The sequence below is a fragment of the Hyperoodon ampullatus genome (genome assembly GCF_949752795.1).
Source record: "Hyperoodon ampullatus genome assembly, chromosome: 5".
NCBI lineage: Eukaryota > Metazoa > Chordata > Mammalia > Artiodactyla > Ziphiidae > Hyperoodon > Hyperoodon ampullatus.
In genome coordinates this window covers 70,582,137-70,607,460 of record NC_136918.1, presented here as the reverse complement: position 1 = coordinate 70,607,460, position 25,324 = coordinate 70,582,137, and the positions used below count along the sequence as shown (strand labels likewise).

Here is a 25,324-nt window from a genome sequence, read left to right as displayed (position 1 = left end):
CACCCTGAAGATTTATAGCTCTTTCTGAGACACCTTCTAGCAGCAGCCTAAGTTGTTCCACTACCTAAAATTTCCCCTTGAAACAATGAGTGTTTGGCTTTCCAGAGGCTTCCTTTACTGCTTGGAAAGTAGAATTGGTGAGTAAGACACTAGCAGGGCAAACAAAAAGAGTATTGGCTGTTTGAGTTGTTGATAAGTGTGAGAGATTTTCTTTGGATACATAGTCCCAGAGGAAGTTTCGCCCTCAGAGAACAGAAAGGTGGCAGTCCCATGGAAAGCCCTCCCAGCTGAGCAGAAGCGGGTGGTGGTGTGGTGGTCACAGAGTGTGCTCAGAAGCTCCTTCCTGTGTTTGAATCCTGGCACTGCCACCAGGCAGTCATGGACCTTGGGCAAATCACTTAACTCTCCATGGCCCAGTTTATAAAACAGGTTAACGGGCCCGCCTCATACAGTGGTTGTGAAGATTCAGTGAGTTAAAAACAAAGCATTCAGAACAATGCCTGGCACAGGGAAATGCTAAGTAAACGTTAGCTATTATTGTTTCAGTGTCGAAAATCCTAAATGTAAATGCAGACATATCTAAATTATCACCAAAACTAAAATAAGCTGTCTCAGAAGCCATATATTCCCTTAATTTTTCTGAGTTAACTTATTTTGTGAATTGATAAAGGTTTGGAAGTTCTAGAAATATCCAAAACCCCAATACCCGCTCAGTAAGCAAATATGGGCCACTGTTTCAGTAACCTGCGGAAAGGTTTACCTAGAAGTGAAATTTGCTCAACATTTTACCAAGAAAGCCTATTTCTCTTTTTAAAAATGTCACATGATTAAGTCAAAAGACTATATAACTTAAGGTTTTCTTAGTGACTTGAATCCTCATGATCTATCAATAGCTAGATCTTTTTCTCTTTGCAATTATTTCCCAGTCTTTCTCAATTTTTTCCTGTATCTGAAGCAAAAATATTCTACAGTTATAACATTTTCAATCCCACAAAAAGTCACCATTATTGAAGTAGACAAGGCAGTAATGGTCCAGTAAAATAAAGTCATCCAGTAATATATAAATTCCAAGATAATTGTACAGTTAATAAATTTTACTCTTTAAAAATTATGCTACCCCCAGACAAGGATATGCTCTTCCAGCCTGAAAATACTAGCACAAAAATATACGCAAAATGCTTGCACAGTAAGTAGGCATCAAATGCTGTTAGTTTATCGTGTTCAAAAGCTAAGATTCGATATATTTTTTTAAATAGAACATTGAGGGAGCAAGCTGCCTGAAATCCTTTTTTTGTGGAATGAAGTAGAGAATATATAAACAAAAACATTGTTAATGTCTCCTTAGGCAGATAATCCTCCAATTTTGAGCTGATTTTTAAAATAGCATTCCAAAAAGTCATATTTCTCAATTCTTTCTTCTATCCTCTGATCATGCCTCAATTTTCTTTATATCAGCTTGGAGTTAATTGAACATATTTTTCTTCCCATTGATAAACAAAGGTCTATTATAATTTAAACAGATTTACATATTCTAAATGATCATTTAATCCAATGTAAAGGGAATAAGTTCCCATCCTTTCCTTATTATTTTTGATTTAGCTTGCATGATTTCAGGAACACACAGTTTCTGTGGGCACATGGGAGAGTAATAAATCATGCCTAGTAAAACAATACTTAGGCAAAACAATTAAAAAAAATAAGTCCCAGTAATAAAATTTAAGAAGCAGCTGATGAAAACAGGTGTATCCTTTGTTTTGAATGAACCTCAAATTTTGTAACATGGCAAAAATTAAGGATCTACTGGACTCAGTTCAACTCCGTGCATTGGGCATAGAATGCTAAAGTAAACCCCGTCCTTGTAAAAAAAACAAAACAAAAAAATACAAAGTATAATTTTTGTACTTATAAAGCAATTATGGCTTTTATTTAAATGTTGAACTTACTATGTCTTCCTGAAAGAGAGGTTTCAATGAAGTTGACTTAGGATTTAAAGCAGAAATCAGAGAATGTGAAAGGTAGCTTACTTTTATGTCTTGCTATTTGAGACAATAATGTAACCAAATAAATTATGTTTTTAGTATGATTGAATTTTTTAAAGGCCAGAAAACTGAACACGGTCTGCTGTCAAATAAGTGTTTCCAATTTAAGACTATTTTTCCCTAAATAGCATTTGGTGTGGCCACATTTATGTCTGAAAACCCAAATCTCTCTTCATTTGTGCTGAGAGTTTATTTCTCAGCATCTTTTCTTTGCATTGACCCCCAAATACTTACAGACCTTAAAGCTTGTAGAAATCTATCTAATTTGAGCTTTGAACATAGTGTTATTTTGTGGGTTGATACAGGATTTAGAGGTTCTACAGTTCGGATTTACTCTTTAAAAACTGGGGGCTTGGGAACTTAGCCTTTTAAAGGTAAATCTTTTGTGTGGGCTCAAGCGACTCAGAATGAATTATACGGAGCCAGAATTTCTTCTCCCACCACACCACGGTCCCCTCATGTAAATGACCTCTCATTGATTATCCCCAACAATGGTTCCACTATTTCTTTTGCTTCAATTAAGGAAACTTTTTGAAAGACCATTGGGGATTTTAGCATTGAAACATTTCTAGAGAACTCAAAGAAGCAGCCCATCTTTAACTACACAATATCTGTTTTGCAAATGTGGTATAATCACAGAATGATAGAAAAAAGTAACCACAGGTCTTCTGGCCCAATCATGGAAACCATTTTGAAGAAAGTTGCTTATTACGGGTCCAAAAAGAAAGAAAAGAAGTAGGAAGAAAGAAAAATGAAAGGAAGAAAGAAAGAGAAATTGTGTTTGAACCTTTTGCCAGGAAAAAAAGAAAAAGCGCTTTGTGGTCATTAGAAAAGGAACAATATGGTAAGATTTAACTCAGTTATTTATACATCAGCTACAATTGAACTTTCCATACTTTACTCATTACATAATTTACTCATTATACAATCAAATACAAGATGCCTATCTTTCTTTGCACCTACTTACTTTCAAAAAATATCACCAGGATGTTTTATTCATGGTAGCTGAGATGTAACTCCCAAAATACAAGTTAGACAGAAATACTTGGATAAATATTACTTCATTACTTATAGGGGAGAATGAAATGGAAAAATGCAGTCTGCAAATGTGACCCTGCCTGAGATTGTTGATTTCCTTAGCCAGGATAGTTTAAGTTTTTTTGCTACTTGCCCCCTATCCCGCCAATGCTCCCCTTTCTCGTTCCTGGATTTTGCCTTGGGTTAATTATTTCTGGTCTCATAGCAACTATGTTTTCATTGTGAACTGCCTGAACTACTTGCTGGAAGTCAGCAGGGCATAAATAAATAAGTAAATCAAAATATGCAAACAAACTGCAGTTAATAGGATGGGGGTTTGAAGGTATGTCTGTCTGGCCAGGATGTGCTCAGAAGAGAAGGTCTGAAATGTAGTAGCTTGGAGGAAAAAATTACTTTCCAAATTGCTTTCCACTCACTTGTGAGCTCACCTTTATGTAAACAGTGGAAATAAAGCAGAACAGCATTTTAGGATTTTTAGATAAGGTTGTGTTGAGATCTTGAATGGACTCATGTTTTGTCTTAGTCTATTTGGGCTTCTGTAACAAAATATCACACACTGGGTGGCTTGTAAACAACAAACATTTATTTCTCACAGTTTTGGAGACTGCAAAGTCCAAGAACATGGTGTTGGCAGATTTGGTTTTTGGTTCCATGGAAGAAGGGGGCAAAGGAGCTCTCTGGAAACTCTTTAATAAGGGCACTAATCCTGTACATGAGGGCTCCACCCTCAGGACCTAATCACCTCCCAAAGGCTCCACCTCCTAATACCATCACCTTAAGGTTAGGTTTCAACATAGGAATTGTGGGGATGGCCGTGCACATTTAGACCATAGCATGATTTAATCTTGCCATTCCTCAGCAGAATAATAGAAGAGTCACCTCATTGTATCCATTGTTTCTATTTTATCTACTGTATGGGATATTAAAATCTATGCATTTAGCCTTTAAGGTAATTCTCACTTTCTAAAGTGGAGGAAGGTAGAATATTTCCTTCAGGAAATCTTTGTAACTTCCCATTTCCTCCCACTACCCTCCTTCCCTGACAATTAGCTTGTACTTACCAATCATGAAGGAGAAAGAGTTGGTCACCAAATAACGCTTTAGGAATGTGGAGCTATCATAGAGAAGGTGGGCTCTGGGAAGTGTTTTGAAGGAAGAAAGGGACATTTGATTGAGATAGGGACCACCATCACAAAGAATGCTACGTACAGCTGAAGGAAGTTTGTCTTGAAAGAAGAAGGCAGTAGAAGGAAGAGCCAGAGAAAATGTAGACATCAATAGGAGCTTAGTATAATCCAGGGATTTCTAAAATCAACCATACTAAGTAAATAAAGATTTCAGTAATGGGAGATAGTTAGGAAAGTGTTTGTCTTCTACTTCTCTGGGTGAATTGCCAGATATTTGAAATTCTATGGGATCTACATAGTGCTGAAGTTGGGAAATCTACAGTCCTGATAACATTTTCCAGACATCTTAAATTTACTAATCTTAAATAGCAACTATTTCTTTATCTATTCTATTTTTTTTTTTTTTTTTGCGGTACGTGGGCCTCTCACTGCTGCGGCCTCTCCCGTTGAGGAGCACAGGCTCCGGACGCACAGGCTCAGCAGCCATGGCCCATGGGCCCAGCCGCTCCGCGGCACGCGGGATCCTCCCGGGCCAGGGCACGAACCCGCATCCCCTGCATCGGCAGGCGGACTCTCAACCACTGCGCCACCAGGGAAGCCCTATCTACTCTAGATTTATTTATTACTTAACAAGGAATAAACTGATGTCAAGATACCCTTCTCAGTGTAATTTCTTTTGTGTTATATACATGTAGATAACAAGACTCATGCTGGTTAATGCTAAGAACTATAACATGAACATTTCAGCGTGACTGATCAGCCACTGTCAGATATATCTTTTCTTAGGGGCTGTGAACCAGCACCAAGTTCCCCATTCCTATTCACTACAAAATAAAATCAGGCTTATAGTTTTTGATAAATAAGGCAGAGAGCTGAAATGTAAATATCAGCTCAAATGGTATAGTTATGGCTATGCAACAAAATTCATCTACTTTCAAGTGCTCTCCTCATATTTTTTGAGAGTACAATTATTAAAAAAAACCTTTACATCATGGTGATACTATCTCTGTGTCAAATCCTGCTGGGGGTTTTGGGGATGATTCCAGATCCTGGTCGAAAGATGATGAATTGAGTAACAAGGAAAATAAAGAAAATTAAGCAATAGGAAAATCTTGTATATATCCCCTATGTTATTTAAAACTGTTAATTAGGAACACTCTCCCCTCATCCTCCCCCCATTGCCACCTCATTTTCCATAGGAGTGGGGATGGGGTGAGGAATTCTAGGAATGTTATACAGGAAGTGTCAAAGCCCATTGAAGGATCATTTCTAAGTGAGGAGAAACCAAAGCCCCTTCCAACAACACAAGAGCTGAATTTTATTTAACTTTGCACTCTCTATAGTGCCTTGCACACATCAGATGTGTGATAAATGCTCAGAAACTCTATAATAAATAATGTTTGATGTTCCCTGGGTTTCTGTTTACCCTAACATTGCCAAAGATGATCATTTTTAAAGGTTATTGATTTATTTACATTGAAACAAATGGGTCTTACAAAGAAACCTGCGGGGGTATGGCTGTGTGTGTCTATAAACATACATGAATCATGCATGCATATACATAGGTGGGCATGCCCAGACCACCGCGGGGGGGGATCCTATAGCAGATAAGCCCTGTGGGGCCTGGATCCTTGAGACCAGTGCCTCTTACACTTTCATGTGCACACACATCACCTGGGGATCTTATTAACTTGTAGATTCTGATTCAAGTTCCCAGTGGTGCCCAAAGCTGGGGACCACACTTTGACCACCACACAGAAAGGAGACCAAGAGAACCTGAAAACCAGCAGCCACCACCCATGACTGGAACCCAATGTCTGTAATGTTCCTGGTCTTCCTCACGACCTGCCATGTCATCAGCTGCCGTCTACTAGTACAAGACCTGTACTGGTGTCCAGTCAAGTTCCAGTCTCTATGTAACAGCTGGTCAGCAAGTATTTGTGGCCCACATGCTAGGAGCCACAAATACAGTTGCAGTGCAGGGATGAGCAGTGCAGGGAAACAAGGAAATGTAAGGTATAATGTGCCCTCTTTCAGAGGGCTTAGAGTGGGTTGGGAGCGTGTGGATTCATACATCAAGCGAATAGAAGGAAATGCAACCAGAAGAAAGTCAGGTGCGGACTCCACATTACAGCTGTACACTCTCACATGCTCAGAGCAGGGAAGATGGTGATGGCCTGGGAAGGTATGGAAATGACTTTTTCTTGGATTGGGCTCCCCAGAAACAGACCCTGAGATGATTTATGTGCAAATCATCTATTTGGAAACTGCAGCAGATGAGTACAGGAATAGAAGAGTGAGGCAGAGAAGGGAAATAGCTCGGAAGGGATGCCAGGAGATTCTGGGGAAAGGGTTGCCTCATTCGAGGGGTGACAGAGTTGGGGTATAAATACCCCCATCATTGGTTGAAGGCTGCTAGTGGGGCTGACGGTGATATTCGTCACATATCTATCCTGCCATGCATGTCAGCGGGGTGGCTTGTAAAGTTGGGGAAAACCACAGATTCAGAAATGCAGATGCTGGCAGTTGAAGGGAAGCAGGAGAGAGATGGGCCCCTGGGGCAAATGGTTTGAGTTCGTTCCCTGTGGACAGATACTCGAGAAGAGAATAACAGGACAATTGAGAGAGGAGGCTGGGCCCTGCACAGATAGAAGGTAAGAGACCACATATTCCTCATTCTCAAAGTCAGGAGACCTCCCCAGCTACACATGCAGAGAAAGGCTCCTTGGAGGTCAAAAGCTAGTGGGAAGCAACCGCATAGCACAGGGAGATCAGCTCGGTGGTTTGTGACCACCTAGAGGGGTGGGGTGGGGTGGGGAGGGTGGGAGGGAGGGAGACGCAAGAGGGAAGAGATATTGGAACATATGTATATGTATAACTGATTCACTTTGTTATAAAGCAGAAACTAACACACCATTGTAAAGCAATTATACTCCAATAAAGATGTTAAAAAAATAATAATAAAATACAAAAAAGAAAGTAATGATCTTGCAAATTTGCGAAACAAAAAGAATTTTTAAAAATAAAAAATATTATAATTGAAATTAAAAAAAAAGGGGGGGAATGATACCAAGTGGCCAAACCTACACATAGGCCTCTTCGGTGGACTCCAAAAGAGATGTGCGCCCACACATGGGAAAATCCTGAGCTATACCAAATACGGACTCTGAACCAGGCAGATCAAAATGATTGGCCAAAGGAAACCCAGAAGAAATGCCCCATAAAATTGATTCAAACTGCCACGAGGGCGTGACTCTCTGAGCCTGCCCGTGTGTCTATCCACATGTACTGTGCTCGTTTTTCTCCTAATAGATACTTTACTTGTTTCACTACTTTCCGTCTTTGTGGGAATTCTTTTTCTGCAAAGCCATAGGGCCAGGGCCTTGTCACTGACCACTGGTCCAGTGGCTAGGATTCGGTGCTCTCACGGCCGCAACCAGACCTCAATCACTGGCCAGGAACCAAAACCCTGCTTCAAGCCACTGCAGGCCAAGGCCACCAGAGATCAGAATAGCTGGCTTATGCTGAAGTGATTTAAGTCTAAGGGCTATGGATAGAGCAAGGTCTGTGCTATAGCCTTAAAAGAGCAGCAGGATTTGAGCTGGAAGTAGCAACTGCTTTATCCTCTCAACCCACCTGCTGCCAATGCCAAGTTGTCCTTTCTGATGAATCCAGGATTCATTTACATCTTAAGCTCAAGCCTAGAAGGGCAGTCGCTAAGTGGAAAAGTTATGCTTTTGGTGGGGCAGGCACAGGCCTGCTTCCTCACAGACACTGGTGTAAGAAAGGCAGAAGTCCCCTCTGAAAAGAGGAGGTGAGATCTGCGGGGACCAGGCTAACTATCCTTGGGGTTCAATCCTGAGGGGAGACTGGTCAAGCAGAGGCCCCTTCTAGGCCTTGCCAAGCTCTCCCCTCACAGAGGCACTGAGAGCCCCTTGTGGATTTGGTCGGTTGGCCTAAATTACAGTTGATAATTACAAGACATTGTTGAAAATTGCTGCAACATGTAACTTTTGTAACCATTACTATCCTAACATTTGCAAATATTTGTGGGGACTGTTTGTCCTTTTACCAGGCTCTTTAGTTTCTGGGGAACTCTGAGGTCCACAGTATTCATTTGCTTGTCTACACAATAAAGGGAAACAAAATACTGTTCCCAGGTGACCCGGACACCAGTGATAAATAAGTTTGGGGAGAGAAGGTAGAAAACAGGAACTGCCTGCTAATCAATGAGGAGTTTCCATCATCTGGAACCAGTCTACCATCCAGCCTCATCCCTCTCCCCTCCCTCCATTATCCAGGCTCTTGAAACTCTTCATGGTTTCCAGAAGGCTTTCCCCCAGCTGCTTGCCATTGCACCTGCTGTGTCCTCCCATGAATACTTTCCTCCTCCTCCTCCCCTGACATAATCCTATCATACAACAAGCCTCACTTAGAACACACATCCAAACTCAGCCACACAAGGTGAGTTGTTTCCTTCTTGATCCAGTTCAGAAATCAGGAGTTAACAGGCACCAGGTTAAACTCTAATCATCTGTTTGTACATCTCTCTTGCCCCCCACTCACTGTGAGCCCCTCTAGGGCAGGGGCCATGTCTTTCTCCTCTCTGTGTTCCCATCACCACCAGCACTGGGGTTTGCACTCAGAAAGAATCAGCGACTCAACCCTATATCATTGAGGGAGGCTATGGAAAATCAGCTCTGTTATGTGAAAGCATATCTTGTATATACTTAAAGATTTTTTTGTTTTCTTTACACTTTGCGAGAGACTTGTTAATATCATTTATAATTAGCATGTACCCTTTTTACAATATAAAAAACAAAGCTATTTGCATTTTGGAAAAAAGAATCTTCCCCAATGATGACAATTCTGTAGCATTAAGTAGCTGCCGGCTGGCACCAACCAAGGCTTCCCCAGAGACATTGAACCTACCAAAGTTTTAACTAAATTCCCCACCCTTGGGGAAATTGTGGTTTTTAAGTCACAGGTCCTTCCTCTCATGGAATGGCCCCTAGAGCCTTTAGTCTTGATTTCCAAGTTAAAGATGCATAGCATCCATCCAGCTCCTATTTCGCAGGATGTTTTTCCACACAGTCAGGATGAGGACAGTAATGTGGTTCTCAGTTGCCTTTGTCATTCTTTTCCTTTTCCTCCTGAAAGTGTTTTTGTGGAAGGCCTGCGGATGTCACAGAAATGCGACCTGGGCAAGATGTGTGTCACTTCTCTACTTGAAAAGTGTCCAAGACTCTGAGCCCAGAGAGGATGTAATAAACACACCCTGGTGCTTGGCCAGCATATTCCAGCCAGTTAGGAAAACAAGGCAGAGGGCACAGGATTTCACACCCACCCTGGCAGTGGCCGCACTCAGAGGGCATGCCATTTGATTCTTCACAGGTGTGCAAACTGCTGGTCTCCAGCTAAGGAAAACAACTGGCCGTAGCATCCTTCCACGTACTATGAGATCATGTGTTAAGAGCAGTTTAGGGCATCTCTGTTTCCGCCACATAGGTTGGCTGCCTTGCGGGTCTGGCATAGGGCAGGGGGAACACAGCTATGGAGGGTGTGCTCTGTAGTAGTGTGTGCCTTCTAATGAGATGAGGTCCTGGTGAGGATGGGACTATTAAACTAAAATTGCTTCAGTTCGTTTGTTTGAGACTTAGGTAGATGGACACAACACATGAATGCAATTTGTCCTCTCAAAAAAGTCAAAGCCATTACTAAAGAAGTCTCTTTTGCATGCAGACCCACATTAGGAAAGAGGGTTGTAATAACTGCAATACCCAACCAAGGGGGTTGAGACCACTTGCACGACTCACAGAGTCTAATGAGTGAAGAAAATAATGAAAAAAATAAAGCCTCTGGAATTGAAGCATTCTACTTCAGTTCTTCATGGGCAAGAAAAGTCAATCTGGCCTGGATTTAATTTAAACCACTTCAGATTTAGTTAATGACAGTTTTTTAAAAAATTGCTGCAAACTTATTTGAGCTGTTTTTATAGGTGGGGAGCTGGGGACCACCTGCCCTTTATGGAAAGCAATGCACTTCCAGTGCCCCCAAGAAAACAAGGCTTATTTTAAATTATAAAAATTTTTATAAAATGTGGCTTTATTATTGCTTTTGTTACTTTTATTCCCCTCAGGAATGGTGGTCTACAATATAAATATAACGCAATATACATTCCACTCTGAGAAAAAAAATTTATATATACCAGTTATTTCCTAACAAGGAAAGGAGATACAGCCAGTCCCACTTTATACCTTTGATGGTACATGCAGTACCTCATTCCTTTTATTTCTGTCCTTATTTTGACTTGTTCCCCACATACCCATCCACTCAGTCTCTTTCCCTGAGGCACACCATTTACCTGTTCTTGTCCTCCCTGATTTCAGTCTGTTTGGCTTAAGTTTCAGTCTATATCCAAATAAATGCAATGAGAAAGCCTTGGGCACCACTGAGGAAATAATAAATTGCTGATATTTATTGAATGTTTACCATTTGCCAGAAACTGTTCTCCATGGTTTAACTCATTAAATTCTCACAACAAAACTACGAGGTAAATAATGTTGCTATTCCTATTTTACAGATGAGGAAACTGAATCAAGAGAGGTGATGTAACTTGCTCAAGGCCACACAGTGAGTAAGGATTCAAACCAAGGTGGTCTGACTCTTAAGACCACCCTCTTAGCCACCACGTTGCACTGTATGGATGTCCCCACTGGCAGCAAGATCATTCATGCAATGCGTTCTCACACAGACATATCCTAGGTGGTGATCACTGCTCAGTCTACAGTGGTGAATGTTCCTTCTGGGAGCTGGTTTGCTGCCTGCTGAGCTCTCATATATAAAAACCTCTTTTCTTTCTTTCTTTTTTTTTTTAAGATTTTTTTTTTTGATGTGGACCATTTTAAAAGTCTTTATTGAATTTGTTACAATATTGCTTCTGTTTTATGTTTTGTTTTTTTGGCCATGAGGCATGTGGGATCTTAGCTCCCCGACCAGGGATCGAACCCACACCCCCTGCGTTTGAAGGCAAAGTCTTAACCACTGGACCACCAGGGAAGTCACTGAAAACCTCTTCATGATCCACTCAACATCATTTTTCTGTGATGTCACCTACCAAGAGCCAGGATCTTTTGGAATCACAGATAGACATGGCTCATCATATGCTTTCTGGTTAATAACGTCAGGTCTGCTATCCAATTCATTCTCATCCTTCACCTGTTAGGTATTAGAGATAAATTGTGTAGGCTCTGAAGAGTCAACAACACTTTCCATCTTAATATTTTCTTCTCCTTTCTCTTAAGTTATAGTTATGTCACCTAGAAGAATTAGACAGAGGCTTGACTGAAGGAAAGTGGCTAGTGAGACTCCAACCTTCAAATTCTTAGTTAACAGTACTCTAGAGTACTCGTGAATTCTTTTGGCCACAGGCGAATTCAGATGGATAAGGTATGATTCCTTCCTATGAGAGCTCAGAAACTCATGGAGAAGACATAGACATGGACAGGCAAATTATGACATGGCACAGTCGGTATGACCTTTGAGGTACAGCCAGAGTGAGGTGGGAGCGTAGAGGGGGTGACTAACTGCCTAAGGGAACTGGAAGAGCTTACACAGGAGGCGACATTTGATCTGGGTCAGGAAAGATAAGCAAGAGCAGGGGATGGAAACTATCCAGGCAGAAGAATAGGCTGTGAGGATCACGACGTATGTCAGAGCAAGGTGTGCTCAGCGAAGGATGTAAAATGCTAACAGACAGAACATAGCGGGGCTGGAATAGCCTGGACAGATAAGAGCTAAAGCTAGAGAGGGAGGGTAGGGCCAAGCCAAGATGATGGCATCCTACAGGCAGTAGAGGAGCCAACAGAAGACTTTGTGCAAGGAAGTAGGATCACACTTGCATTTTTAGGAAAAAAACTGGTAATTCTACAAGAGATGCATTAGAGTGGGAAGAAACACATTCCTCTCTCAGTAACACTCTCCAGCTGGGTAGGATTTTATTATATTGCTGTTGCTGTTGTTTTTATTACAACTATTATTAGTTGAAATGTCTCAAGCACTTACCCGATGCCAGGCACTGTGCTAAGGGCTTTATATGAATTCTCTGGATGTAAGTCTGAGGATGGACCCTCAGAAGATACTAAGTCATTTCTGCTGTTGTCTGGAGGTCTCCACTATATGGTCTCCTCATTTGAGAAAGACAGAAGGACTTGTGTATTTTTGCCATGCTGAGGACATATGTAATAAAATAATATTCCTTATTTATGCATCTGCTTCAACTGAACATACCACAGAAGTGGGGTGAATCCTGGCATTCGGGAGAGCCAGCTGTGTCCTTTACTGGACAGGGCCAAAGAAGGTACACCTCAGAGGCAACCAATCATCAGTTACCCTAGAAGTGGATAGACTTCTCTGCCCTTTGGTCCTTCTAGTTTCACTCTCCATCCAACACATGTACCTTGGACGCCAGAACACACCTGAAAATTGCCTTGAGTCACCGTACAGCCTCCTATAGTGACACAAGCACCATGGCTATTAAGCATGGTTGCATTCCAAATTTGGGCAAAAAAAGATCCCTGAGGTAATTTGGGAGATAGAGAAAATAAGTATCTATAGGGTGTTATTTTTTTGTTTTATAGATACAACTTTCCTCTGCTGGGTTTACACCAGCAGATAGGAAGATTGTGACTGCTGTCAGCTGCTGAAAACAGTTTGCCCACCCAGATGGGTGCTGATTTGAAAGAAAGACACACGTGGTATGCTTCCCCGTAGCCAGCCCTGCAGTTCCTACACCTGGCTTTATGCAGGCACAGAAGGTGGGGCAGAAGTCAATTAATAACATGTGTGATTGATTCCAGGCTGACTCCACCCCTGAGGTTACCCTGGGCCTGACAGCCGTACATCCCCTGGAGACTCCCCTCTTCCTCTTAAGGATCAAACAATGCAGTTTGCTGGAAGGCAGGCAACAAGGGAGGGATCAACAGTAGGCTCCAATCAGTCACAGACTGCGCATCTCAGAAGTTGAAGCAAGATACTCAAATTGCATTGGCTTTTCTGCATTTCCAAAATCTTTTAAAATCCTAGCAACAAAAATCATCTGATACTTGGAACCCCTGAATACATCTGAAAATTTTACTCTGGTGTCAAAGAGAAAAAAATTTTAATTAAGTCAATTTTTAGATGAGACTGGGAAATTTTTAGATGAGACTGAGAAAGAGGATCCTAGGGCCTGAGATCATTAGGGTCCTGTGGCTGTCTCATCATTAACACCCTAAACATCTCCATGTCTCATATATCCCCATGTCCCTTTATGTCACACAGACCAAGCTCTCCACACAGAAAACAGCTGGGCCTTTTTAGGGCAAAGTTCCTGCTGTTCTCTTTTTATTGCAATGTCCTCCTCCATAGGTAGCCAGGAGCCCATACTTGACTTCTGCCCTCATACTCACCTGGCAATGTACTTCAGTAACTCTGTTTCCTTCTGCAAAGAGGCTGGAGAGAAATAACCATACACATATATCTTGCTTATTGGTTTTGGTCTTTAGGAATATGGTTCCACAAAATTTTTAGAACATTGAACAGGTTTACTCAAATTAAGCAGTTAATAGCTACTTAGACTACTAATTCTTGGGACATCTGAATTTTAGCATTCTTAAAACTAAAAGAAGGACTTTCAAAGGCTGATATTTTGGCATTATTTCTGAGTAAAGGATCCTGACTAACATTTATAGGTAATTGTGTCAGTCTGATCTTAAATGAAATGGAATAATGGAATCCAAGAATATCAGAGCCAGAAGGGTGGTAATCCAGTGCAAAGACATTATTTATTTTTGAGGAGAGAAAAGAGACCCAGAGAAACGAATGACTTGATGAACTGCAACAGAGACATTCTTTGTCCCCTGTCATTCTTTCTGTCCTTCCCTTTTGATTAGCTGGGCATATGGCCACCTAAATCCAGACTAGATGTTCCAGCCTCCCTTGCAGCTAGGTATGGTCATCTGCAGCTTTGTTTTATTTAGCCAGTGGGCTATAAACAGTAGGTTGTGTTTGACTGTCTGGAAGAGTTCTTCTCCCCTTTCCCCTTCCTACTGGCTGAAATGTTGACTTGATGGGTGGACAGGAGTAGTCATCTTGGATCATGAGATAGAAGCCCTGTGCTCTTTGGTGTGCTCAAGGATAGGAGAGCAACAAAGGAGAAGGGGCCTGGGTTTCTGAAACATGGAGTTCTAGACTGACTGCCTTCTAGACTTCTTTATGTGCAAGGGAAATAGATGTGTATCTTTGTTTAAACCATTGTTGTTTTGAATTTTTGTGTTACTCTTGACCACATCTAAACTGCTATATCAGTAGTCTGGAAAAGTTTTAATTGATTAGCATGACTTGATGGAAGAGGGCAGGATGGGTGATGGACAAGGACTGATTGATTCTTAGTCTAAAAGTTAAAATGCTTTAAATATGCTATGTCAAGGGATCTCAAATACTGATCCACAAAATGCTGCATCAGAATTACCCTGGCAGACATGGGGGAGGGGTGTCCCATAAATCCAGATTCATGGGTCCCTTTCCTGGGGGTTTTCATTTAGTAGGTATTCTATGGGGCCCAAGAACTTATTTTGTTAAAAAAGTTCCTAATATAGTCCTGATATCCAGACACATTTGGCAAGTATTTGATCTAAAATTGTTCTCTGCTGAGGAGGTGAATCAGAAGCATCAAAAAAAATTTTTTTCTCTCCCAAACATAGATGCCTCCATGGGCACATGAGAATGAGAGATAGAGATAGAGAGAGAGAGAGACAGAGAGAGAGAGAGATGAGAGAGACAGAGATGAGAAAATATTCTGATATTCTGAATTTTGAAATAAGTGATCCCTCAGGCTCTTTGGACCCTTCTCGCCTTCTCTCTGTACTCACCTGGAGTCACATAAATGTCACCTAATAGTCCATTCTCTCTCAAGTTAGCCTTAGTTCAGATAAACCTACAGTGGCTAGTGTTTTTTATTTGTTTTGTTTTGCTTTGTTTACAGATTACATTTTTTATGGGAGGTGTAGTCACTTTCAATGTGCATTACTACACATTAATGAATCATAAATGTATTTGTGACAAAAAGAACTACCACTTAAAGATTCCAAGGCCTTGCACATCAGAGGTTGAATTTTTTGGTCCATGCAAAAATTTGCAATGTCAGCAGATTCAGCCAAACAGCTGTTGGTTACAGTTGGCCTAAAAGCACTTGGGCATACCAGCAGGTTCCCCTGGCAGCAAAGGCAATGGGCACAGAAACTGTTACCAGAAGGCAGATCATGGCAGGCAGGAGACATTCCAAACAGCACTGAATGGAAAGGGATTATACTAAGCAGCACGTCAGTACTGAGCAATCCTTTTACAAGAGTCACTGTCACATTCATAAATACACACTGCTTGGGAGACCAGTTTTCCCACCTTCTTCTGGGAAACTAGAGGAGTAAGGCCCTCAACCAGGAGGAAGCCTGGCATTCACCAGGCTCTCCACAAATCTCAGCAGAAATCAAACAAAACAGATTGCTAAACTTGGTGAACTATGAAATCTCTTTTAAGAGTTGTACAATTTTATATTTATCTAATAGGAAACTACAGTATAGGTAAGTGGGTGAAAGTAAAAGTTTTCCTATATCAATTATATATTTGCTTTTATTTTTAAAAGATAAAAATCCTAAATCCCAATATAAAATCGTCAGACAGACATGCATGTGTGTGTACACATGCATGCACACACCCTTCACAACTTTAATTTCTGGAAATTCTTTCTTAGTTGCCTAGTCCCCACAAGCTCCGGTGGCATCCTGTTGTCCCTTCTGAAAGATTTTATTATGCAAATATTTAGACTAGGACTTTTAAACATCCATGAACGTTTACTGCACTCTCCCAAGTAACATCATGCAGAAGGCTCAAAACATACTGAGTCCAGGCACTTATTGACAGGATAGCTATGGGTTCTCATTAATAGGCAGTCTCTGAGACCTAACTCTGTGTTTACTGATGGTCTCCTGGTTGACCAGAATTGCAACCAGAAATGAGATGAAACTCTTTTACTGGTTGCTGGTATTACAAAGTGGTCTTGAATCTGTCATAGTGCTCTTTCCATTGTAACCCTTCGCCTTCCTCAGTGACACTCCAGCAATGAAATCCTCACTTCCTGAACCTTCCACATAACCCTGCTACAATGTGCCCTTGATCCAGAGGCTGCTGTCCATGCAAAAAAAAAAAAAAGAGAGAGAGAGAAAGAAATGAAATTCTCAGAAGTCTCAGGACAAATTTGTAGGTCATAGAACTCCTATAGATTAAGTGCCAATGGAATTTAGGGAAATGGAGAGAAAAAAACCCATACTTACTTCATCCACATGCCCAACAGCTCCATAGATTCTCGCCATTTGTCCAATGAGGTAGGGGAATCTCTCAGCAATCTCTTTCAGCATTGGAAGAAAACTGTTCAAAGCCACTGGCTCGTAGCCTGCTATCTCTATGAGGATGCTTAGGATGACGTCGTTATGGGTCGAATCCTTCAAATGCCCGATTAGGAAAGGAATACACTTCTGAACCACCTACAGAAAGAAAGGAGAAGAAGAGGGAAGAAAGAGAAACAAAGAGGAACTTAATTAAGTCAGAATCAACCTAATATTTTTTGTATTCAATCTGAACTCAACACATTCTGAGATTATTACTCTTGTTGGAACTCAAACAAACCTCCCAAGTCTGAGATTTTAAATTTACAATAAAATTTCAGAGGCTTCAGTTCCTTTTGCTTCCTCTTTAAATCTGCACTCTGCTATTGAAGAGTAAAGGCTGCAAAATGCTTAAATGCTTCTATTCGTAAGTCAAGTTTTGATGTGTTATGTCCTTATCGGTAGTGTTACATTTCTTCCAAACCACCCTGAAAGCTTCAATTTTTTATTTTTATTTTATTTTTGGTGCTCATATACAATAGAGTTTTCCTAAAGACTCACGGAAAACATTATCAAGTAGTGTTCTCAGAAATTGGTTGTGCTGTCCATTATCAACTGTGGTGCATATATTGAGAAGAATGAATTTGACCACTAATTAAATTGAATTGAAAAGCATTGATGGCATTAAAAATATTTATTGAATACCAACTATGTACCCAGAATACCTAGAGATTCCTAGAAGTTAGGATACTAGCCAAAATTTTTAAAATGGCCTACATACTCAGTGCCTACTTGCCTACTCCTTAGACATCATCTTGGACATGACCACCTTGCTCTCTCAACTTTAGTAACAATGGCATTTTTTTCTCTCTCAAATTCCTCTCACCATAGGACCTGTGCACATATTATTCCCTCTCTGTAATAAGGTCTTATCCACTACCTCACTTCATCAGTTAACTCCTAATTATCCATAGACTATCAGAGAGTTTCAATTTAAAGGACAATATAAGTATGTAAGAGATCCTTGAAGATGACTTTAATCAGAGCCTTCAAACTGGAGAAATATGGTGTGGAAATATTTAATAATAAAAGTAAGGAAGCAGGAAAGAGCTCTTCCATTTTCTTCGATTTTCCATTTGGATCACAAAAATGTAATACGATAAAAAATTATTAAAGTAAAATAATTTCTACCATATTCTCAATATCCTAATCTTTCTTAATTTTTAATGCTTTTATCAATATAAAGATGCAATAATTTGTATTAAGGAGAATGTGACTTTTTTGTGGAATAAAGTCTCTATATTAACACATAGACACATTGTATACTGATGATTTAATGTACTGTTTTGTCTGCTAAAATAAAAGAATTAGAAAGGACAACCTGTGGAAAACTGAACAAAGAAGTACAAACTATTTGCCCATCCATACTTCTACTATGCTTATTTCTTTTGTTTGTTGTTGGTTTGCTGTTTTGGTAAGGGAGACTTGAAATGTAGATTCCAGAATTAAAACTGAATCTGATGCACAGCTCAATCTGCTGAACTCACCCCCTGCCCAAAACCTGCTTTTCCCACCTCTCTAGCCCCAAGTGTCTTCTTTCCCCATAAATGACACAATCATCTGACTGCTCAAGCCAGCAGTCTGAGAATCATTCATTTTTTTTCTTGCGGTACGCGGGCCTCTCACTGTTGTGGCCTCTCCCGTTGCGAAGCACAGGCTCCGGATGCACAGGCTCAGCAGCCATGGCTCACGGACCCAGCTGCTCTGCGGCATGTGGGATCTTCCCGGACCGGGGCACAAACCCGTGTCCCCTGCATCGGCAGGTGGACTCTCAACCACTGCGCCACCAGGGAAGCCCTGGGAATCAGGGCTTGACAACTGTTTTTCCCTTATCAGCAGCTTCATCCAAGCAATCACCAAGTCCTATTGATTCCACCTCCCAAGTATCCCACAGATGGGTCCACTTCTCTCCATGTCCATTCATCTATCCATTCACTCATTCACAAATATTTATGGAGTCCTTCCCATTTGAAGGTACTATTCTAGGTGCTGGAGTTAATGTTTCTAACAAGTCTGACAGGTTCCTGCCTTCATGGAATAATTCACTGTCTAGTAAAGGAGATACTTAGTAAAACAAACAGTTACAAAAGAAATACGTAATTATAAGTTTTAATAAATGTCACATAGGGAAAATACAGGGTGCTGTGAGACACAGTCCCAGGGCCCTGATTTAGGCTGGGGGTCAGGGAAGTCCTCTCAGCAGGGACATTTAAGCTGAGACACTGATCTAGTCACCCTGCACTTGGGTTATTCCAACAGCCTCCTAACTGTTCTCCCTGCCTTCAGTCTTGTCCATCCAATCCCTTCTCGACCTTGTGGCCACAATGGTGACCCTCTCCTGCTTAAAATACTTCATTAATTTCTCATTGCTCTCAAGCCAGAGGTTCACTATACCTTTTCTGAACTGACTCCTATCCATCTCCTAGACTTAGCTCCTTACCCACCTATTCTACTGTCTCCCCATCCAGATCCCATCACATAACACACTTCCACCATGTTGGATTTTTAAAAAATGTTCTTGACCTGCTAAGTTTTCTCTTGTGTCTGGAATTTTACCCATGTGATCCATTCTGCCTGTAGTTCTTATTGCCCCAAATTTGCTGGATAACTCCTTATCATTCTTGAGGCTTCAGATTAGCTATTATTTCCTTAAAAAAATCTTCCTCAACTCCTCTTCTCTTCCCCTCTCAGTCTCATGTCCCTGCTAAAGCTCCTACCCTCACACTTCCTTCTCATTGCTGTTCTAGTGTCTGCCTTGCAGACTGATTGAAATCTCTACAAGGTCAAGAATCATTTCCATTTTGTACCTATGAATGTATACTCAATGCCTAGCACAGAGTCTGGCCTGCAAGTAAGTCAATAAATATTTAAGGAACAAATAAAAGGAAGGCAGATCTAAATGATTTTATAGGGTAGTTTTTGGATAACCCCAACTCCCACCCCACACCATAGTACTTGAATAGTTGTACATAATGTTTAAACATATATACTACCATGTGTCATATACAACATGACTAATAAGGACGTAAAAGAAGATAATTTTGAGATCACTAGGATCATCCTGTGTATAAATTTAAACTTGATATTCATATCCAGTACTTGTGGAGAAAAGGACAGGGCTAGTTTCTGGTAAATGGCACATATGAATGAACAGTTCAGTAAAGGCTGCCTGTGCATTGGGGTTGACCGTATGTTCTTTGGGTGAAACTATGAGAGGTCCCTGGCACCTATGGCAGAAGTGTCAGCCAGCTGCTCCGGGTCAGGGCAGCATACTTAACCTGAGGCTTTTAGAAATGGAAAATGCTTACACATTTCCTGCCCCATTCTACAAAATTCCATTTCCTAGTCCTTATTCTTCATGTCCTATTCCTGGAACACCAGGACTCGTGCTCTGTGACACGTGCTTCCAGTCATGACAAGTTTATTTAAACTCCAGCCATACATCCCAAGCCTATAAAGAAAATTTTAAAAGGAAAAGGAAGAAAAGGGGAAAGGAAGAAAGAAAAAAGAAGAAAGGCAGGCAGGCAGGCTCAGGCAAATATATATACTCCTGAGCAGAGGTGAATCCATAGGAGCAAAGAAAAGAGAAGCCCTGAATAATGGGAATAATAATAAAATGTGAATAATGTGAATGAATAAAGGCAGATATTTCTTGAAGTTTATCACTCACATTTAAGGGAAGTGGTGCTTTGGGCTTTAGATATTCTTGGATAAGGAGAAATTATATTTTCCAAACACAGGGCATTTCCTTAGGTTGGTCTCTTCATGGTGCCTCATTGGAGCCGTTTCATAACTCAGAGAAAGCCTTCTTTGGCTGACAGCAGAGTAGCCACTAAGGTAACATAGATGGCTGGCAAAGAGCAAGCTAACACGGCCTTTGTTTAGGCCACAAGCCCCACACCATGGACTCTGAAAGAGCTTCCAAACTGACCTCCTAGCCTCAAGTCTTTTCCCCCTCTCTTCAGGCTCCTCACTGCCTAACACTTCATCTGCTTATGTCAAAGATTTCCCATGGGGCTTCCCTGGTGGCACAGTGGTTGAGAGTCTGCCTGCCGATGCAGAGGACACGGGTTCGTGCCCCAGTCCGGGAAGATCCTACATGCCGCGGAGTGGCTGGGCCCATGAGCCATGGCCGCTGAGCCTGCGCGTCCGGAGCCTGTGCTCCGCAACGGGAGAGGCCACAACAGTGAAAGGCCCACGTACTGCAAAAAAAAAAAAAGATTTCCCATGGTGCATGGCCGGAATCCCAATGCCACGGCATTCCAGGGTCTTCACTGATGGGTATATCTGCTGCCTCTTCCTCTGTGAACCCTCTGAGCCAGCAACATGCCATTGACCACCCACAGTGGCTTGAATACGGAGAAAACTCATACTGTCAAAGCTGATCTCAAATAGCTCTGCTTCTGGGAAGCCTTCCCTCCAGCCTGCTCTAACATACACAGAACCTGAAGCTAGAGAACAAGGGAGGCCCCCAGACCACACACTGAAATATTCTGCAGTCTTATACAGTGTTCTATCTTCTTACCTGACACATACACCTTTATAACAATCTGGGAGGCTTGATTTGAATTTAGAATTTTTGGCCCCTGTAGAGGGAACAGGAAGAAATGACCCTTAATCCCCATCTCTTGCCCCTCCCTTCTCTTCCTACCCCTGGTTTTGCCCTCAAGGAGTCTCCTATGCATATATGTGGATAGCCCAGCCCACATATGCAAGCTCATCTAGGCTGCCTCTCAGACCTATGGGGTCACACTGTTGGCATGGCCTGTCCTTGGGAAAACAGGCTCAGGGACCAGGCCTTACATCCTGGAAGCAGGATGGAGACTTACAGGAAAGGGATTCCAAGGTCCCAGTTATCTGGACTATGTCTAGTAGACAGGGAAGTGCATGGGAACTGGGGGCACAGGCAGAGGAGGGCCAACCAGAACAGGATAAAGCAAGTAGCCCAGGGAAGGGTCCTATCCCTGACTTTTCTGGTCCTTCCTGAGCAGAATTAATCACTGCCTTTTCTGTCTCCCAGAGCAGTCTGCTGACAAGTTTAGCATCTTGTCCTTGAACTGAAATTTTGTGGACACAGCTCATTACTCCAGCCCATGGGCACCTTGAGGGTGGGACCATCTGAAAACATAGCTCCATAACTTAATTGGCAGCAAATGACGTTTAAATTCTTACTTACAGAATAAAAAGTCGAGCTGTTGTGTACATGTACGTGTGTACGTGCATGTGTGTATCCACACTCCCTCTTAAATTAGTCCTCAGGTTCAATTTTCTCTTTCAATTTAATTTGGATAGTACTTACAAGTTCTATTAATCTCCAGAAACCTATAAAATAACTGCTACTCTTTTCATGTACTACTTATACCCACCATACTAACAAAATATATATTCTGAAACCCAGGGTTCTGCTCCAAAGGCTGTTTGAGAACAGTCTATATATATTCCATCACTCTATCTTAATGTTCTGCAACTGGCTTCTCATTTTAAATAAATACCAAGTGACCTCTGAGTCTTGTCAGCCTGGTGATGCTACGTTAGGTGCTGTAGGATTAGGTATGTGAATAGGAATGCTCTACACTGCTGAGAGAAAAATCCTAGAAAATGACTCTAGGGACCAGACCACAAAAGCAGTTCCTCTGGGTCTGGACATTCATCAACAGAGGGCTGAACTTGCCATTTCCTGCCACTCTTCTCTGTATGGTTAGGGCTAGATGCCTACATCCTGGGGATAATAACACATATGCTCATATGTGTTACTAAATTCTGTTTCCTTCATTGACTAGACTACAGCATGGTTTTTGGCAGTCGAGAATATAGACTTAGCCCCAGAAGGCCAGCTGGAAAATTGACCACCCAGCCTTTTCCTATAAATGGACTCGGAGAATCCTCTGGAGCTTCCAGCCACGAGTCACTAGCCAAGAACTGCCTCCCTCCACCTAGGAAGGATAGCTTCCTAAAAGAGGGATACTCAGAGGGCAGTGATGGAGGAAGGGACACCACATGGTTGAGCAGCAACATCAGAAACTCACAGACGGATGGATGTTGACGTTATGTCACCTTCACAACCTCATGGACTAGTCAGCTATACATAGAGAAGATTTTTTTTCAAGGGCCAACTGTTGACCCTCCAGCCCTGGAGAGCCCAGTTATCACTGGTCACAGAAGGTGGCTAATGAGGAGTGCATTCAAGAAAGCATGAAAACATTCCTGCACTTGCCTTCATTGGAGAACCTGTTCAGTTTACCTCCAAGTTACAGAGCACTGGCACAGCTTTTATGCAGAAGGAAAAACCCCCTTTTAATCCAAATGTCACAAGGTCAAAATCCTTCTCATTTAGCCTCTTATTTCATCTGAAATTGCACTAACTAGACTTACACTGAAAGCCTCAGTCTACAGATTTGATTGTTGCCACGTATTTCATTTTCCTCTCTCAGTAGACTTCTCTCTGTATCCCTCCTTTTCCCCTTGCCTGCTGTCTAATTAATGAACATGAGAGAGAGAGGAGGGGTGAATCAGGGATTTCTCTAGCTCACTGCCTGAGCATCTCAGTAATCAGGTGTTAGCTGACGAAGGGCTGAAGGAAGCAAGGGGGGTGGGAAGGGGCAGGGCTGGTTTAACAGGAAGAGAAGTACTGATGGGAAACAAAGGGTTGGGCGATGCCCTAGTCACCACTCCCTGCCACCAGTTAGGATTCTGGCCCTGGTGGGTCCCTTCAGGTCATTATGGGTGCTTCCTAACCCTTTGCTTCTTCATTCTAGGATCCACACTCAGCACCTACAGGAATACCTGCAGCAATCTGCTTTCCCCCTCTCTTTCCCCTTCTGTTCGGTTCTCCTCCTTTTCTTGTCTAGTTCACCCTTCTACTGTGTCCCCTGGCTCGCCCATTTGTTTCACAGGCCACAGCCTTACAGTCTCATTTTTTTAGCATGTTGAGATCAAAAGATCTCACTGGCTGGAATTAGACTGGGTTGATTAGGTAGCTCAGCCTAATCTGTATGGCTCTGCGAAAGTTCCCTAACCAGTGTCAGCCCCAGATTTTCTGTAAATGGCAGCCTTAGGGGCAGGGCAGTGTGACTGCAATGGCCTGTGGAAGACATGGACATTGCCCATCTGAAAACTGGAGGGGCCAATAAAGATAAGGGGGGCATGAAAAGCCACCTCACCAAGTCGTTCCTTGGTACCAGCACTGTTCTTGACCTCTCCAAACTTCAACTTCTCTGTTTACAAAATGAAAAGGTTGTGGAGAACAAGTGAGATAATCTCTGTAAAACACCTACACAGTGCCTGGTACTTGGCATGAGCTCAACCACTATTGGTGCCCCTTGTCCACCCTCCCCTGCCTTCTGTAACCTGGGAACACTTCCCTTGTGGCTTCTAAAGTGGAGGCTACTCAGTGACTCCCCCAGGCCAAGAGAGGAGGGGGTTGGGAGTCAGAGTGCTGGACCTGTCACTTACCACTTACTACTTGTGAGATGGGGGCAAGATAACCTCTCAAAACATTTTTTCTTTTTTTTTCTGATTTTACTTGATTAATTTATTTTTAATTTTTATACAATTTTTAAAGGTTACACTCCATTTGCAACAAAGCATCCATTTTGACTGGTGTAAAATGGAGGAAAAAAATAACACATCATAGAGTTATTGGTAGGATTAAATGAGATATTAGATGTTAAAACAAAAGTCCTTTGTGAATGGTAAAATCCTCTGCAAATTTAGGCACTAATACTAACTCATCTGTCTTAAGAAATATTCGTGGAGAGACTTCTGTGTGCCAGGTACTATGCCAGGCACTGGGGACACAGTGATGGATAAGGTGGTCCTTGGGTCTCAAGCATTTGCATCACAGCCAAGGTGATCCAGAGGGAGAGAGACCAGCAGAGACAAATTCATGACAGTGTGAAATTTGCTATGTCTGGGATTAGGCAGAAGAAAGGAATCAGAGAGGACTACTGGCAAGAAAGCAACATCTAAGTAACTGTCAGCCCAGAAAGGGTGGTCCTGGTTAGGAAAGAACATTCCAGATGGAGAATATAGCATATATGTAAAAACTCAGTGCCCTGATAGGGAATGCCCACCTGTGGTCCCTAAGACTGTATAGTTGTTCAAGGTGTAAGGATTAAAGTGACCCTACGAGGCCAGGCAACAGTCAGGGGCCTGGTTTTAAATGGCCTCATAAGCCCTTTCCTCAGTCTCTGGACAGCCATAGAAGGCCTGTAACCAGAGGTCTGACAGGACCTCTCTGAACGCCACACATGGTGCCACCCTCATTCTTGGACCCTGCCTTTTTGGGTCAGGTGACTCCAAGGCCATTCCTCTCCCCCTTCCTATAAGTGAGCCTCCTCCTGGTTTCATTTACCTTTATGCCCATGCTTTACCCTACGGGAAATAAGTTGAATTAGCTTATTCTATCCAAATCCCCCTTGAACTTTTATTGAACCTGCCTTTCCAAAAACTGTGTTTGTTTTGCTTTTACTCTCAGGCTGCAGATCAAATGGCATGTCAGCCACCTCCTTTATGAAACTAGGTTTGACCTGTTAGTCACCTCTCACTATCCCCCATATCACCTGGTCCCCAGTCTCTACCTGTGGTAGGCAGAATAATGACTTCCCAAAGATGTCCACACCCTAATCCCCAGGACCTGTGA

The 25,324-nt window shown here is 42.0% G+C and overlaps 1 protein-coding gene across 3 annotated transcripts in view; it reads right to left on the bottom strand.

Moving 5' to 3' along the window:
* Nucleotides 1-25,324, bottom strand: part of VEPH1 (ventricular zone expressed PH domain containing 1) — a gene marked incomplete at both ends in the record, with an annotated part of 216,361 nt that overhangs the window by 130,798 nt on the left and 60,239 nt on the right. For all 3 annotated transcript variants that reach the window (XM_079705451.1, XM_079705452.1, XM_079705453.1), the window contains one exon: nucleotides 16,573-16,782. In XM_079705451.1, coding sequence (XP_079561577.1) covers nucleotides 16,573-16,782 — 210 coding nt within the window. The remainder of the gene's footprint in view (nucleotides 1-16,572; nucleotides 16,783-25,324) is intronic.